The sequence below is a fragment of the Phoenix dactylifera genome, chromosome 9 (assembly GCF_051530095.1).
Source record: "Phoenix dactylifera cultivar Ajwa chromosome 9, Ajwa_hap1_PhDact_Kaust_v1.1, whole genome shotgun sequence".
Taxonomy (NCBI): Eukaryota; Viridiplantae; Streptophyta; class Magnoliopsida; order Arecales; family Arecaceae; genus Phoenix; species Phoenix dactylifera.
The window spans coordinates 7,464,016-7,480,274 of NC_143198.1; the positions used below are offsets into that span (position 1 = coordinate 7,464,016).

A 16,259-nucleotide genomic window follows, 5' to 3' on the forward strand; every position below is an offset into this window, starting at 1 on the left:
TAGTAAAGTTTTTTTTTTTTTTTTGGGTACAATGAGTTTTGTTTTTTCAATGTTGACACAAGATACCTGGTTTTGAATTGTACATTCACTATTTTTCGTGATGTCAATGCTTTTCTTGTCTTGTCAAAAGGAATCTAAAAAGAGATAAAAACAAATCATCTTGTTGTCGTTGATGATAGAATCTATAGTTTTCCTGGCACTTCGTTTGCATGGCACAAACATATAAATGGAAGCTTTTTAGTAGTTTTCATTAACATGCATTTTGGAAAAAAGATGTATGGACAAGTAGATTGATCATTAAGTCTAGTTGCAAACTATAAACACATCTTGAATTAATTGGAAAGACTGAAAAATGATTGCTATTTGTTAATTATATTATATAAATTCATGTTAAAACACATATACAGAGAGAGAACCCAACTCAAAATTTCAACCATACTGAGCCAAAGTGCTTCACTCTAACTTAGATCAAACCTGCATCTGTCTTTGATTTTTACAGTAGGTACCGTTCTTGTTGAAAAAGATTAAGCAACTTCTTATCCACAATCTAACTTAGCTTTCTACAGCAAAGTTTCTGACTAACCAATCCATATATAAACCCATGAAGCTGAAGATGCATTCAACTCTTACAAAGTTTAGGGGTGTATCTTTTGCACGAAAGAATGATTGATCTACTTTCACGATATTAACCATTGAATTGCACTCTACACAAATCTCCAAGCACTCTAAACTAATTCATTTATTTGTTTGCACAGATCTCAAAGCGATCATTGTGCGATGCAATGGTAGATTCATATATAGAAAAGTAAATTCTTCTAGCGCGCAAAAGATAGAACCCCTATCCCTCGATCAATATAGCTTGAAGCCCAACTTAAGATCATGCTATGCTATTGTATGATGAAAATTCAGCAGTAGGATCAGATTAGACATTTTGTTGGTCAAGGTTGAGCCTAAATTGGTGATTAACTTGACCCAAGTCACCCAAGTTGCATGCCTGAAGAAGTGCCCTATCTGGCCAACCTATTTATATGATCAGCCACCACCTGCTTGCTCGTTGGACCGGCAACACAAAGTAAAAATGACGCTGGTGGCGGGCTCCTACGAGAAGTTCATCTGGGGCTTCTCCCTCAAAACCCTAAAACCCGGTGACGGCGAAACCCTAACCCTAGCCCTCAAGCCCCTCTTTTCCTACCCCTCCCACACCGCCCCCATCAAGTCCGTCGACGTCGCTGGCCCCGTCGCCGCGTCCGGCGGCGCCGATGATGCCATCAAAATCTACGACCTCGCCTCCGCTGCCGAGCTCGGCAGCCTCCTCGACCACGCCGGCGCCGTCACTGCCCTCGCCTTCTACACCTCCCCTCTTGCCCCCTCCCTCCCCCGTAACCTCCTCAGCGCCTCCGACGATGGCGCCGTCTGCATCTATGACGCCGATCCCTTCGTCCACCTTAAGACCGTCGCCGCCCATCGCCGGGGCGTCGTTGACATCGCCGTCCACCCCTCCGGGAGGGTGGCGCTCACGGTGGGCCGGGACTCCTGCCTCGCCATGCTCAACCTTGTGAGGGGTAGGCGGAGCTTCTCCTGCCGGCTGGCCCAGGAGGCGTCCATCGTCAGATACGGATCGGAGGGCGGGGGGAGGTTCGTCATGGTGGCGGAGGAGAAGATTTCGGTGCACGATTCTGAGGACGCGAGGTTGATCCATGAGTTGGACGCCCCAAAGAGGGTCCTCTGCATTGCACCTGCAGAGGTATTTGATTACAAAAAGATGTTTTTTTTCTTACTTCGGTCACCATATGCGGTTTTGTTGCACTAAAATAAAGGGCAGCATGCATAATTACTTGAATTTTTAGTTTTGTAAAATTTTTCGGAAAAATAAGTGAAAAAGATCAGTAAATTGTGTTTAAGAAGGCTTGAATTTGAAATTGTTATTGCTTCTTTAACATAATTGAAGTAGTGCTGTTAGCAGCTTGATTATTCTGTGCAATGAAAACAAGGTAAAGAATAAACAAATCAAAAGAAAATGGCCTTTTGTAGAACTCTGGTTTGTTAGAAGAAGTGAATGTTATGTTCCCCTATTATTGTAGAAATTGGTTTATTTCAATCCTTAAGTATCTCTAAAACCATGCTAACATACCAATAAATAATTGAACGAGTAGAGTCAATCTTGGACAGTTCAAGAAAAATGAATTACATAGAAGTAGCTTTAATAATTCTGAAGCATGTTAGGCTTTACGAATTCATATTGGAAAGGAAAGGAAATTTAGGTTATTACAAACCACCAACACCCCCCCCCCCCAATCCAAAAATATATATATATTTTTTAGGGTGAGGTAGTAAATGTTAAGGGAGTTGTATTATGTAGTGGTTGTTGGTGGTTTTATCTCTTTACTCCAAGCTTAGATTAATCATTCACAAACAATACTTAGGAAGAAGTTGTTTTGGATGGAGTAGTGTGTTTAAGCTATATGCTTATATGTTCTTTCCAAAACACGATGAGAGAGAAGAAAAGGAATATAACAGAGAAACATTTTTGTCTTATGAAGTTGTCTTGCTTTCCTTTTACATTGTGTTAGTTAGTTGTTTTAGCTGGTCGAGAAACTGGTGTGGAGGGCATGTCCATACCTGTATAGTTACCAATTCTTGAAGGATACTTCTTGTCTGTTTTAAACTGATATTTATTTCATAGGAAAGAATCCCATTGTCTTACTTTGTGAATCTAAAAGAATCTGGTGCGTTCTTATGTTCACTGCTTTCTCTAAGCCACTAGATCACTAAAATATATTTACTTAGAAATATCAAAAATATCTAAGTAACATCTTGACTATTGTTTTGAGACATCTATTCTTTCAACTAGTTTTTCATGTTGATATGTATTTAATATATAATTTTATAGAATGACTTGTTTTGTGGGTTAGCTATGTCATTTCATTGACATAGCCAATGGTTGATGTTCTATAGATCAACATGTGATTTGTCTCTTTATTGTTACAAATCAGTAACGGGAACAGAAATGTTTAATTTACTTTGATCTTTAGTACAAACTTAAATATGCATATGCATGTGCACAATGTATCTGGTTACATGTAGTGTCTTGTCACATGATTCTTTTTTATTCAGGGGGGGTGGAGGGTGGGGGGTTTGAGAACCCAAAGCCATATACCGATATTTGGTACTAATAGACGGTGGGGGAGGGGGGTTTGGAGAACCCAAAGCCCTATACAAATATTTGGTACCAAGAGCTTAGTAGGAGAGAAACTTCAATGCTTTTAAGTTGATCTGTTTTTGAAATCATCATAACATTTGCAGTTTGAAAGATTTGGTCTATATGCTTTATTCTATTCCTTTTATGTTCTTATGGTACTATAGATAAACTGAAAAATGATGCCTAACACTTGTAATGTATCAGAATGGACTACTTTTTACTGGTGGAGAGGACCGCTCTGTCACTGCTTGGGATACAGCAAGCGGGAAGGTTGCCTACTGCATGCAGGATGCACATTCTACTCGTGTAAAAGGCCTTGTTGTTTTCAAGAATAGTAGTGAAGGTCAGAATTCTGAAACATCTAACTTTATAGCTTCTGCATCATCTGATGGTGTCATACGAATTTGGGATGTTCGGATGACCTCAAATGAGAAACCAAATCCACTGGCAGAGGCAAATACAAAATCTAGGCTGACTTGTCTTGCTGGTTCATCTATGAAATGTGAGTTATTGAGCTTTTTCTCCCTGTATATTATATTCTTTTTGTTCTTTCTTTTTCAAGACCTTGCAAATCTAAATAGAGTTGCTTGTTCAGTTTTACTTGCAGTAATATTTTAGATGTGTTTGGTAACCATGACACAAATAGTGTTTTTTCTTAATATCATATCTTCTTGTTACCCAAAACATCCACATGGTCCAATGAATGTTGACAGGAGAGTCATTGACAAGTAATCAGTCTAGTATGTTTTGTGTAGGTGTCTAATAAGAAGAAAATCACCTGTAACATTGTAAAATGAAAGCATGAGCAACTTTTTATTTCACATTTTACCAGTACCACTCATACATGTCACCCAAAACATACATAAATCGAAGCACATCTAGAGAATTTCTCCTATCTTCCCACTCTTTTGGGTATTATTTTTATGGGCGTTGACAGAATCTCTTTGGTTATTTTAATTGAAGATTACTTTGGCCTTAAACGTTTCCCAGCCCAAGGCCTCAATCACAAAATTATGAGAAATTGGTTCTGTTATCATCAAATGGCAGAATGTGGCCAAATATTTTGCAAGAATTGGTGCATGGAAGTATTATTTGTTTGGTATCATAGAACTGCATTTGGCTCAAGCTTTACTAAGATGGTTGAGCTAGTTTGGTATTATATTATATTTCTGATGTCTTGAGTTGATTTTAGGGCTTTCTCTCTTTTTAGGTTCAGGAGTATTATTTGTTGAGTAGGTGTCTAAAAGTCAATAGTTTTGGTTGTCTTAGGACAGTCAGTCATTCAGATTAAGTTCTAGAAAGGTTTGTTAGATGTGCTAATGTGTGCATTTCATGGGGATCTGAGTATTGCAAGTTCTTACCCTTTTCGTTCCTTTCTTTATTTTGTTGTCTTTTATTCAAGTCGCAGTAAGTTTTTGGGAAAATGCGGCTGAAAGTCTTTTGAACATTGGAGTTGACCTTCAGAAACAAAATGCCAAACAACCCACTGCTTGAAGTGGAAAGGACCCTGTATGTCAACGTTAGGAAACCATTTCAAGTCATGTGTTTGAATAGCAGTACTCTAGGAGTTTCTACTTGTACCATTAGGAGAAGAGGATTTTTCCATTTTTATTTTGTATTTCTTGGAATAGGACAGGAGTGTTCCAGGATTAAGTTAGGTGTCAGAGGTTCATTTCGGGGCCTGACTGCTTTGATTGTTATGAATCATACTTATGTCACCTTATAGTTGAGGTATATTCTAGGAAACAGTAAACTGGTAAGTGCAATGACATTAACTTTAAGCCATATGATGAATTCTTTCTTTTGAACTTTGTATTTTTTAAGGCACGGTTAACAATGCTCAGTTGTCTGACAAGTGGGTTCACCAAGTTTTTTTTGTTTTTTCATATGCATTTTTTTAAATAGAACTTTGGGTAATGTTTTTGGTGGTGTTACTGGAGTAATGCCATTTAACTGCAAAATGAACCTCTTTTTTGCAGAGATTCCGTCGGTAGACTTGTTTACTAAATGTATGCAGATATCTTGAACCTTTTGTTTCCTCCTTTTCTGAAAAGCAATCTTAATATTGATGATTTTAGGGTCTATTTGGCATCATCATTTTTGTGCTTCTGTTTCTCTACAAATTTAATGAAATGCCACATGGAGATTGAAGTTGAAGATAGCATTTGCACAAAACTTTTGTTGTTTCTTGCTTTTATTTTCACTCTTTTTTTTTAAAAGCAAGAAATCTTTGCTGCCAAAAGCTCTGAAGATTTTACAAATAATTTCAAAGAACAAAAGAGTTTTATCATACTTGTGTTCAGTCTTGTTTATTTTTCTTCTTGGTTTTTTAAAAACAAAAACAGAAAATAAAAGCAATACCAAACAGGCATCTAGCTATTCAAATCAGCTTGAACTCTTATATGGTTCTTAACCAAATTTGTATCTATTTGTGTACATTCATGTAGCCTCAAATAGTTGATTGCACCTCTTTGGTTGCAGGATTGTGTTTTGGACTGGAAGACTCTGGCCAGACTGATATTAGCACTATCATCCATGTCCTTTTTAAAGCTAGGATCAGTTATGATATTTTTGTACATCAATAGTGATGCAGTCAAAATTTTCTCCAAATCAGGATCACGTGGGGCTATTGTACGATGAAACATGAGCATACATTGAAGGGGAAAAGGGATGCCTATTTTATTTGCTTCTGTAGTAATGACCTTAATGAAATGAATTCACTATTCCTTTTCTATTCAAGCTCACGAACTCTTGTTATAGCTTTGTACAAGTCATACTTTGCAAGTGACATGGACATGAATGTTTGTTGGCAGATTCATGTGTACCAGAGTTTCAGATCAGAAAACCCACACCACAGGCTAAGTGATGCTTGCAGCAGCCTTGCAAGATCATCATATTGTAGGTTCCTCATCCACATTTTCAATACCTGTGTAAATGTATGACAGCGTTCTGAGACTTTAATGTGTTTTCTACTGCAAGCTTATAACTATAGCTATGACACAAAATAATTGTTCCTATCTGTGCATTTTTGCAAATATTTTGTACAAGATTGCTCGAGTTCTAGAAACAATCAGTCCAGCAAACAAATATTGATGTGGTGTTGGATATGAAAGAGATGTAACAGCTTATTGACAGTTTGGAAGTTGAGAGATCAGAAGTCCTATGCCGCAAAAATCAGTTTATTGACAAGGCATGAAATATGAGGGAAGATCAATAACCAAAAGATCAATAACCAAAAAGCAATCAAGGAAAGTTGTTTTTCTCAAAAACTGCATATCTGTGATAAAATTCCACCAAGGCAATGCTCCCAAATCCAGGTTTAATAAGACCTTTTTTCCCACTATATCATTACAAGAAAGGTGAGAACGCCTCATATTCGATTTACTGATGAAATTTTATTTGCTAAGATAGAGATGAGGTATCCGAGTTGTCTACTTGAAAAAGGCACCATTCTTTGCACCAAAACCACCTTCACATCCATGTTAATTTTCATCACACAAAAGAAACTAGGTCTTAGAGCTACATATTAGTTTGCTGGTTAAGCGACTGCACACCACAGAATCAATGGAGCTAGTTGCAGACTAAACCTCCCTCCTAAATTAACTGTATAATCTCATCAAGGCAAATGTTGCTCAAGCAAATCAGAAAATGTTCCCAACTTTTTGTTCAATGATTCCAGCCTCTCTCCTTTTTTTTTTTTTTTTTTGGTAAAAACGGCTACTCATATCATATAGTACGAACGTGAGTACAACCCTCCAAGTCACGGGAGAGTAAAAGGTACAACTGTGAAGGGACGTCTACATCAGACGTCCACAAAAAAGCACCTGAGTGCCGAGCGACAAAGGAGGCGACCCAATCTGCTGCCCGGTTCGCCTCCCTAAATACGTGTGCTGCCTGAAAATCAGCCATCATCTGAGCCATCCTACGGGTCTCTCGAATGAGGGGATGGCCATCCCCAAACCGATCCACACCCCGAATCAGATCAATGACCACCGATGAATCACCCTCGAGGTACACCCGCTCGGCCCCGGCTAACTGCCTCGCAAAGGATAAGCCCTCCCAGGCTGCCTGTAGCTCTGCACCAACCACAGTAAATCCAGGCGTACGCCGTCCTCCTGCTGCTACCATCCTGCCACAATGGTCCCTGACCACAAAACCGACCCCTCCGCACAAGCCATCTACCGACCTACTCCCATCAAAGTTCATCTTGAGATAGCCAGGGGGTGGGGGTGCCCAAGAAACAATGGCAAACCGTGGCGCTGAAACAGCGTGGTGAACACCCCAGATATCCCTGACCAGCCCAGAAGTGACTACCGAAGTCGCCCCAACAACCTCCCTCGCAAGCAGCGCCCGGTCTACCACCAACCTCGGAGGCGCCCTCCTCCCCTCAAATATACCAGTATTCCTGTCCAACCATATATGGTAGGACAGGTATGCTACACAGATCCCTGCCTCAACAGATCTGGGATGCCGCATGGAAACTCTCAGCAGATGGATCAGATCCTGCACCAGCATCACCGAGGCCGGTAACTGTATCAGTGACCTCCTCCATATGTCTCGGGCCCTAGGGCACTGCAGCAAAACATGCTCCATAGTCTCCTCAATATCTGCACAATCCTCACAAAACTGAGGGATCCTCATGCTACGCCGCGCTAGCACACTCCTAGTCGGAAGGCAGCCCCACGCCACCTTCCAGATGAAGAGTGCCACGCGCGGGTGCACCCGCATCCTCCATATCCACCGCCCCTCAAACTGTCGGACTGGCTCCCTCCTGAACACTGCATGAAGATCCCTAGCTCGCACCCGTGATCGCCCCGTCGGTATCCATACCAGCCTATCCGCCTCCCCCCCCCCAGGGGTCGCTCGGGCTAGAACCAACTCTGCCAACTGCTCTCCAAAAACCTCCCGAACCAACCCCTCTCCCCATCGCCCTCCCTCGGCATCCAGTAAGTCACTGACCCTCCACCTTGCTAATCTCGCCGAGTCCACCATGGTCAGCATACTGCATAGCGGTACCTCAGTCACCCATCTGTCCTCCATCACATCGATAGACAGACCGTCGCCTCTCTCCTTTTCCTTCTGCTGCTTCTGCTGTGTTGCTCTTCCCGGCCTCTGTACCATTACTTCCCAGTACTCTCCTTGCCTTCCTTCATTTGCCACCGATCGAGACCTGGACCTTTGCTTACCCTACTTCTAGGCTCCTGACCCATCTTTAGCATTGATAATCAGGAATGGTCAAGGCCATGGTGGTGAAAGACTGCCCGTGGTATTGGTTGCTGGTGGCAGTGGTAGTGGTGGTGCCAGTGCTGCTTTCGAGGCAGAGATTGGAATAAGTGCTGACTGTGCTGTTCATCTAGCTCTGGCTGGAACCTGGTGAGCTGTAGAGAAGAGAAATACTAATGGCCTTTCTTGGAGTTTGCTCTTCATCCAGTTCTGGCTTTTCTCCTTGTCCTTGTAATTGGGAAAAACTTGAGAATGTTATTGTCAGTCGAAGGCAGCAGCATCGTCCTAATGGTGTTGTTCTCAACAAGTGGTGGCATTCCATCACCTAGCTGGCTAGCTCTCCCGTTGCTGTCAGATGCTCTGCAACATGATTTTGAATTTTTTTCTGACATGAACAACTACTGACTCAGGATTCATCAATGACTTGTTCAGATCTTCTTGCTGTTTTAGTTTCTGCAACTGCAGTTGGTTTTCAGCTATTTTGGTGTCGACATGCTGCCTTGCCAGCTTTCATTCGATTGGTAACTGTGATTTTAACTCCTTAACCTGCACAATAGACTAAAAGTTAAGGACTTGCTATATAATCTCTCGGGAGTCATAACAACGTTTCCCCTACTGATCTCTAGGAAAAAGGAAAACAAAACAAAAGGGACTTTTTCTTAATTTCTGCTCAAAACAATAAGTAATTTGACATGAAATACCGACAAATCCAAAGTAGACAGTGATTATAAGGGAAACAAGCGACTCCACTATTTAGCCAGTGAAACAAGCGAAACAGAACATGATCCAATAGAGAGAAAGAAAGGTGATGCTACAAAAACATACACATGCACAACCCTTTAGAAGTCACTTTCAGCCACAAGATATGCAACATAAGAAATAATTTCGCTCTACTCAACTTCTTATAAGCAGTGGAGATTCTCTTTTATTTTTTTAATCCTCCAGTGCAAGAAATGGATTTTCAGTGCACCGTACTTGCAAGAGAGATTCTCATCTTCATAAAACCAGGAGTGAAAATGATTTCAGCTAAAGAAAGTGAAAAAAAATGTCGAGAAGTGGTTTAATTTCTTTATAACCAAAAAGAAGGAAAAAAGCAACAAGAACAAATTCTGGTAAAATGAAATTTGCTGGGTGTTTCAAAATCGACAATATGGAACAGTCTTTGTTCATGTGCTTTAAAATAGGTAGTTGTATAGCTATCCAAAATGGATCGAATTCAGATTGCTGCACAAGACTTCCATATAGTTGTTATACTGCCCTGCTGCATTTGGCTCAGGCTCAACACAGTGACAATACTTTCAGATTGTCAATTTAATAGGAGAAATCAAGTCTTTAAAGCAGTCTTTACAAGACACTTGGTGGCATGATGCCGATGTCCAAGTGTCTCAAAGCATCCACCTACTCAAGCTCTTTAAGAGTTACAGACCCCCAACACTAGGATGCTTTCATAAAACACAAATATTTAGTTTATTAATATAGATAAACTTATCAAAAGACATCATCTATTTAAGCAATTTGACCATTCAGTTTCTCTCATTACCCACAATGTTGCAAGTTATGGCATATTACATTCATGGAAATGAAAACAAGGGGCATAGCACTTGATTCTGAGTTCCTAACACTTCAAGCTAATATCATTCGACACTCAAAAAATTTTGTGCACAAAGTTGACAGCACACTCCAAAAAACCAAGCCAAGCATCAAGACATTTCATCATGGCCTGCAAAGGGAATCCTACGTAGCATTCATGTCCAATAATCCAGAAGTGACCAACACTTCCCAAAATTGTTTTGCCTCTATACAGTGCTGACTGAGAAAGCCTATGCCTGGTTTGTCTGTATCTTCTGAAACTAGAAAATTCATATGGGCCGTATGTCAGACAATCCCAGATTATACTTCATAAACTCTGGCATCTAACAGAGGAAGTTCATGTGCTCAATTGACAGCTACAATTCAGTAGTAAGTGGCAACTAGAAATAAGATAGTTACTTATTTAGAATTATTGCCTGCCAATTAAAAGAAAGTCTGATCAACAGAAAGTAGCGATGCACCAATTTCAATAGTTTTGTTAAACATATTTTCAGATAGAACAAGATAGGAATGAATTCCGTACCTTCTCTTCGAGATTTGTATTGGCCAGATTTTCTACCTTGTTCTTGATTTCATGAGAATGAATTGTCTCTTACAGTTTAGTTATTTGGGCATCTTTGTTCTTGCTATCCTGCATGGCCTTCCCAACCTAGGAATTAGCAGATAGAGGAAGCTCATTTTGCAGTAGCCTGATACGTAAATATTCAGGTTGATAACTAGGTTCTTTCATATAAATATTCATACCATTTGTTTGTATCTGAAAAGTTCACTAACATCAACTTGTTTCTTGGCAGAACCAAGTTCAATTTCCCTCACTCTGCCTGCAAAATTCGGAGAGCAAAGAGTCTCGCCCATGTTGTTGTCACTAAGGCCAATGTGCACAAACATCAAAATCTTTGAGTTGCTACCTGATTCATCTCTCTGCATTTAGTCGCACTAAACCTGATAGGATGTCAAACATGGCAAAACAATATAAAAACAAGAAATAGATGAAGAACAAAGGAGTACCTCGACAGTCTTGAAGCGCGTAAGATTTGAGTTCCTACATAATTTCAGAGGGAGATTATATTTCAGAACATGCAACTTAAGAGCAATTGGTTGGGTTATTGTAAAAATCTTTATTTACCGACCTAAAGGGAATGTTTGGGCTATTAGTTGCAGGTAAAGATATTACATCACCTGGTGATTGTACCTCCTTCAGTTGCTACCTTTGAGCATCTGTCTTTGCCACTTTCACTTCCAGCTATGTCAGTAAGCCACAATTTACTAGTTGTAACAACCCAAAACCTCATCCAAAAAAGTTTGCTAAAAGATATTATTTGGATTCTTTAATTCTATATAAGTACCCAAGATCTATCCAGTGCATAGCCGATGTGAGACTAAATACATGCCCGCACATGTCCTTATATACTCTTCTCGTTTAAGCTTTGGCATCTTCACCAGGCTAAGCGTTCAAATCCATTCATATCTAACCACAAGCAGCATGATCAACTAAAGGTCAACCTCCATAAACCCGTATTGCAGTGTTTTCTAGTCCACATAGGCCATGGGCTGGATCTGCTCCGATACTATTTGTAACAACCAATGACCTTATCCAAAAAGGCTAGCCAAAATGTGTTATTTGGGTTTCTTGATCCTGTATAAGTACCCAAGATCTATCCAGTATATAGCCGATGTAGAATAAATATATGCCCGCATGGGTCCTTACACCAGTCAATCAGATTTTCATCTTTTATGATCACATAGTGAATACTGAAAGCAAAGAGTGCGCATTTCAGACAATAGCTTTCAACCATATCTCATTGATAGAAATCATGATAAATTTAGTTTTAGAAATAAAATGTAACCAGTGTGATGGACTGCTATGTTCCTGGGTATTCGTTGAGCCAATGTTTCTGGCTTCTATACCTATTTGTAGCATGTTCCAGATCACATCCATGTTGCTCACAAAAGCTTCGGCCAGTATGAAACGTGATGAACTTCTGAAACTTGCCTTACTTCTAGCCTATTGAAAAACAGCATAATAGCAAGTTCTGGTAGAATTTAACCTCTTTATTACCTCTTTGCAGCCACTCCAAGTTGATCTCCTGATAGAAGTAAAGCACGTAATTGCTCATAGTAGACCTCTAAGAGAGTTATTTAGTATCAGAATAACCCTTGCCTTTCTCTGATAATTCGAAAGAGTTCCTCAAGAGTCCTATAGTTAATTCCACGAGCTCTTTTGGCCTCTTCCCTTGTAAATGTTTTGCTAGTTCCTGTTTGCCCATAAGCAATTATACAAACATTGCATATCCATCTAAAACTGATGTTGTTTTTTTCAAAAACCTTTTCCATCCATAAAGCAAGGTAATGCTCAATCCATGAATTACTCAAACCATATTATTTGGTAAATAAAGAACAACGATTTTAATTGATTACTTTAATCTTCTTCAAGGTTGAAGACACTGTCAGACTTGAAGACCTTCTTGGAAGATCATGACCTTTGAAGATAAGCTCACCATTTGTCATATTCAAAATCAAAAGCCACAGAAGCCCCTCCAGCAATTTCTTTTGCACCAAGAGTTTGGCAACAACACATTCTGATATTTCCAGAAGCATGAGTAGATTTGATAGAAGCTTTGTAGAATGGCACAATTAGATCAAACGTACCAGCTCAGGATCCAGAACAAGCACTAATTAAATCAAGCAATGATAGCAGAAATAAAAAATTTTGGAGCGATAAAAATTATTTAAAAAGTTGTTCAAAAAATTTGTAAGCCAAAAACCAAACTTGACTCTCTCATACAAAAGGAAGCCATCTAACAGCAGAAGCTGCTACACTCCAGGACGTCTCTCACTCTACTTAAAAAAACTCACGTCCACAACTATATCATACTCCCACCAAAAAAATGAAAACATCACTATCTATATCAAGCCTAAGGTTCAACCTAACCTAACATGGACAGACACTAAAACATTGAAATATTATTTTATTGAAGAATTGGAGTTCGTGATCACTCCAACAATCCCTCTCATTATAAACTCTATGCCAACAATGTTAAACTGAAACACTAAAGTAGACATTACCATTATTATCCTAATAATAACAACATACAATAACTTGTCAAACTAACAATTAAATAATACAACTCCTTTATTAGCTCGAACAATAACTCCTTCACCAGCCCATTCCTTTTGATGTATGTATGAGAGTTAACGATGTCCACTGATACTTCCTCTCAGTATTAACTCTATGGTCACTGTACCGAGATTCTATCAAGCATCTAGCTTACACTATCAGATAAGTAAAATCCGTAACAAAAGATTAGCCACATCCACATGCCTCCACTTGAGCAACTCCAAAACTAGCTTGCTTTTCCATCTCATGAATAATTGCATCACTGCATAGTTTATTTTCTACAGATGTTGATCCCTATATCTTCATATTATTGACTTATAAATGGGGAATTACATCCTTATGCATAGAGTCTTCTAACTGTTCTAACTTTGAAGTAACTTCAAAACTAACGGGCGCACCAAAAGCCTTGTCGAATATCGAGGCACAATATGAATCATCCACAACAAGTATATCTTCTTGCTACTTGATCTATGAAGCTACTTCAAAATTAATTAACTCTTTTATCTCATGGTTAATTAAATCTCCATAAAGAATCCATATCTTTGATAGATTCAGTATGAGATTTTTTGTGGATGATTTGTCTCTTCAATACAGATGTTTATGACCAGATCAACTATAGCATCGCTTGACTCTTCTTGATCAATTTTAAAATTAATTGGTCCTTCAATTACAATCTTTTATGAACTTGACATAGTTTCCATCCGATCAAGATCCTCCTACTCCAGATTTTCTTCTAGATGCTTGGTCCTTGAGTTGATCATGCCATATGATGCTGTAGGAAAAGCAACGATAAGTGAAGGTGAAGGAAATGCTAATAACTGAAGTAAAAATGAGGAGACGACTTACCCGAGTAGCACTGCAGTAAGTCTGATCGACGAGATCACCGAGGTCGATGGTTTCGAACTTGGCTCGGTCAGCCAAGAGCAATGCGCAATGAAATACCTCGTGCGCGACATTGCTATCGCGGAGGGCCGAATCGCCCTCATGGATCGGAGACTCCGGGTCGTCAGACCCCCTCTCGGAGCGATCTCCGACCCCGGACGAACTCGGGATGTTGACCCCCGACGAGCTCGGCCTGCCTGGGCTCACAACAGCGGGGCGAGATGCGCTCGGGACCCCAGGGCCCTTGTTCGGCTCGGGGCCCGAGCATCGCAAGCGGATGACTGGCCGACCTGGCCGTTGAGAAATAGGGGTGGGGCAGGCTGGAGGCGCCGAGCCCGTCGTCCTCTAGAACCCGAGCTTGCGTGCTCGGCAGCTGGGGCCTCTTCCCAGACATATCCGGAAGTTCCGGCCCCAGAACCCCTCGCCTCGGCAGGAGCAGAAGTCGAGGTCGACCTGGCCTTCTTCCTGGGCTTGGGGTGAGCCCCGCCGGCCTCGGCCGCTCTCCTCTTCAGTCGGGCGAAGAGCGCAGTGTTGCTTGTCACCATATTGGGAATATCTGAAAAGAAGAAAAATTTATAAGTGTCAGATCAGCACCAAAAAGAGAAGGAAAGAAACAAATAAGACAAAAGACAGTAAAATGAAGAAGGAGCAGCACGACTGCTCTTACCCTCGTGGCGCGCCGAACGCAAGCCGACGTTCATCAGGGCCTCCTTGCTCAGGAGGTCGGTCAGAAGGATATCCTCCTTGAGGCCATGCAGAGCATCGAGACCCTCTGCTCGTCCCCCGACAGCTGGGGGAGCTTATTGAGGGCTTTAGCCGGGGATGCCCCCACCTCGGGTCAAATCCCCACGTGAGCTCGGAGGAAAGGAAGAAAAATTTCCTCTTCTACTTATGGATGGAGGAAGGGGCACCTCGGAAGAATAGCCTACCACCCCGAAAGGCAAGATAGAACCACTCTCCATCCGCCGGATTTGACTTCAACATGAAGCACCGGTGGAAGACATTGACCGAGGTCGGTATCCCGTGCGCAAGGCAAACGGATAGGAACCCGATGATGGTCCTCCACGAGTTCGGAGCGAGTTGTGCTAGGACGAGCTGGTATGCCACCAGCAACTCATTCACGAACTCGTGAAGAGGAAACCGTAGGCCAGCCCAGAGTGTCTCAATGTACACCCCGATCCGACCTGAAGGAGGTCTCGTCACCGGTCCTCCGACCCCGCAGGCTCGAGATGAAACTCGGGCCGGAAGAAAAATTAGGAACAGACCAGCTCCGGTTCCTCCTCAGTCAGGCTAGACCCGACCTCACCTGGACCACGACCCATCCCATAAAAGAAAAAACGAAGAAGAAAACAAAGAATGAAGGAAAAAAGAAAAAGAAGAAAGATCTTCCGAGCCAACGCAGGAAAATGACCTACTGTGGAGTCGTCGGAAATCGCCTCAGGGCGCCGCCGGAAAGACTCGGTCGCGACTGTGGAAGAAGAAAAGAAGCAAAGGAAAGAGAGGGGAACAGCAACTGCAATGGCCAAACAAGACCTTTCTAGGGCTAACTCAGGGGGTTTATATAGACCCTCCAGACGGCCCAGATCGGCGGGACCGGATCCCACCTTCTGTCCAGATCGCGCCACGTGTCGGTCCCAAAGATCGAAGCGGCATATTTAATCTGGATCGACGCTTTGAATATAGAATCAAGGCGGCGTCCCATCGGATCTCGGAGCCCCATCATGAGCCCACAACGCAAGGCAACCTCGAAAGGCGAAAGGGCGTTGCCCCGTCTCCCCTTATTAAGGATGCCCCAAACACGCGGAACGCCGGAATAATTTAAGGCTTCCTGGCCCCCACTAATATAGTAAAGGCAACTACTTTCCTCGTCCGAGCTCGTAAGCGGCTCGAACTTGAAAGTCGGAAGGTAGTGTTGGGAAAAAATGAGTCGCCCCGAAACACGTGAGCGCATCACCAGCACGTGATCAGAGGCGCTTGATCCGGAGGCGCCCAACCTGGAGGCGCCTGACCTAAAGGCGTCCGACCTGGAGGCATCTGACTTCAAGACGCCCAACCGGAAGCCCGACCTCAGGGCTCCCAACCTGGCGCCCGGCCAGACGCTCGACTCCGAGACGCCCGACCCGGGCACCCGACCTCAGCATCCTTGACCTCGGAAGTCCGACCTCACTATCCATCCGCTACGGTCACATCCTTCTGCAGCTCGACCAGGAACCATGCCCTGAAATAATTAAGGTGCATGGCCTCCGC

The 16,259-nt window shown here is 41.9% G+C and overlaps 1 protein-coding gene across 1 annotated transcript; it reads left to right on the forward strand.

Moving 5' to 3' along the window:
- Nucleotides 1-1,028: 1,028 nt before the first annotated feature.
- Nucleotides 1,029-5,938, forward strand: LOC103710520 (Transducin/WD40 repeat-like superfamily protein). Its single transcript, XM_008796264.6, has 3 exons — nucleotides 1,029-1,744; nucleotides 3,404-3,701; nucleotides 5,681-5,938. Coding segments are annotated over exons 1-3 (966 nt in total). The 5' UTR covers nucleotides 1,029-1,078; the 3' UTR covers nucleotides 5,683-5,938.
- The last annotated feature ends 10,321 nt before the right edge of the window (nucleotides 5,939-16,259 follow it).

Excerpts from the sequence above, each read along its gene's own strand:
- LOC103710520 (XM_008796264.6), top strand. The coding sequence starts at position 1,079 with ATGACGCTGGTGGCGGGCTCCTACGAGAAGTTCATCTGGGGCTTCTCC. Across the intron at positions 1,745-3,403 it reads TCTGCATTGCACCTGCAGAG|AATGGACTACTTTTTACTGG; the intron begins GTATTTGATTAC and ends GTAATGTATCAG.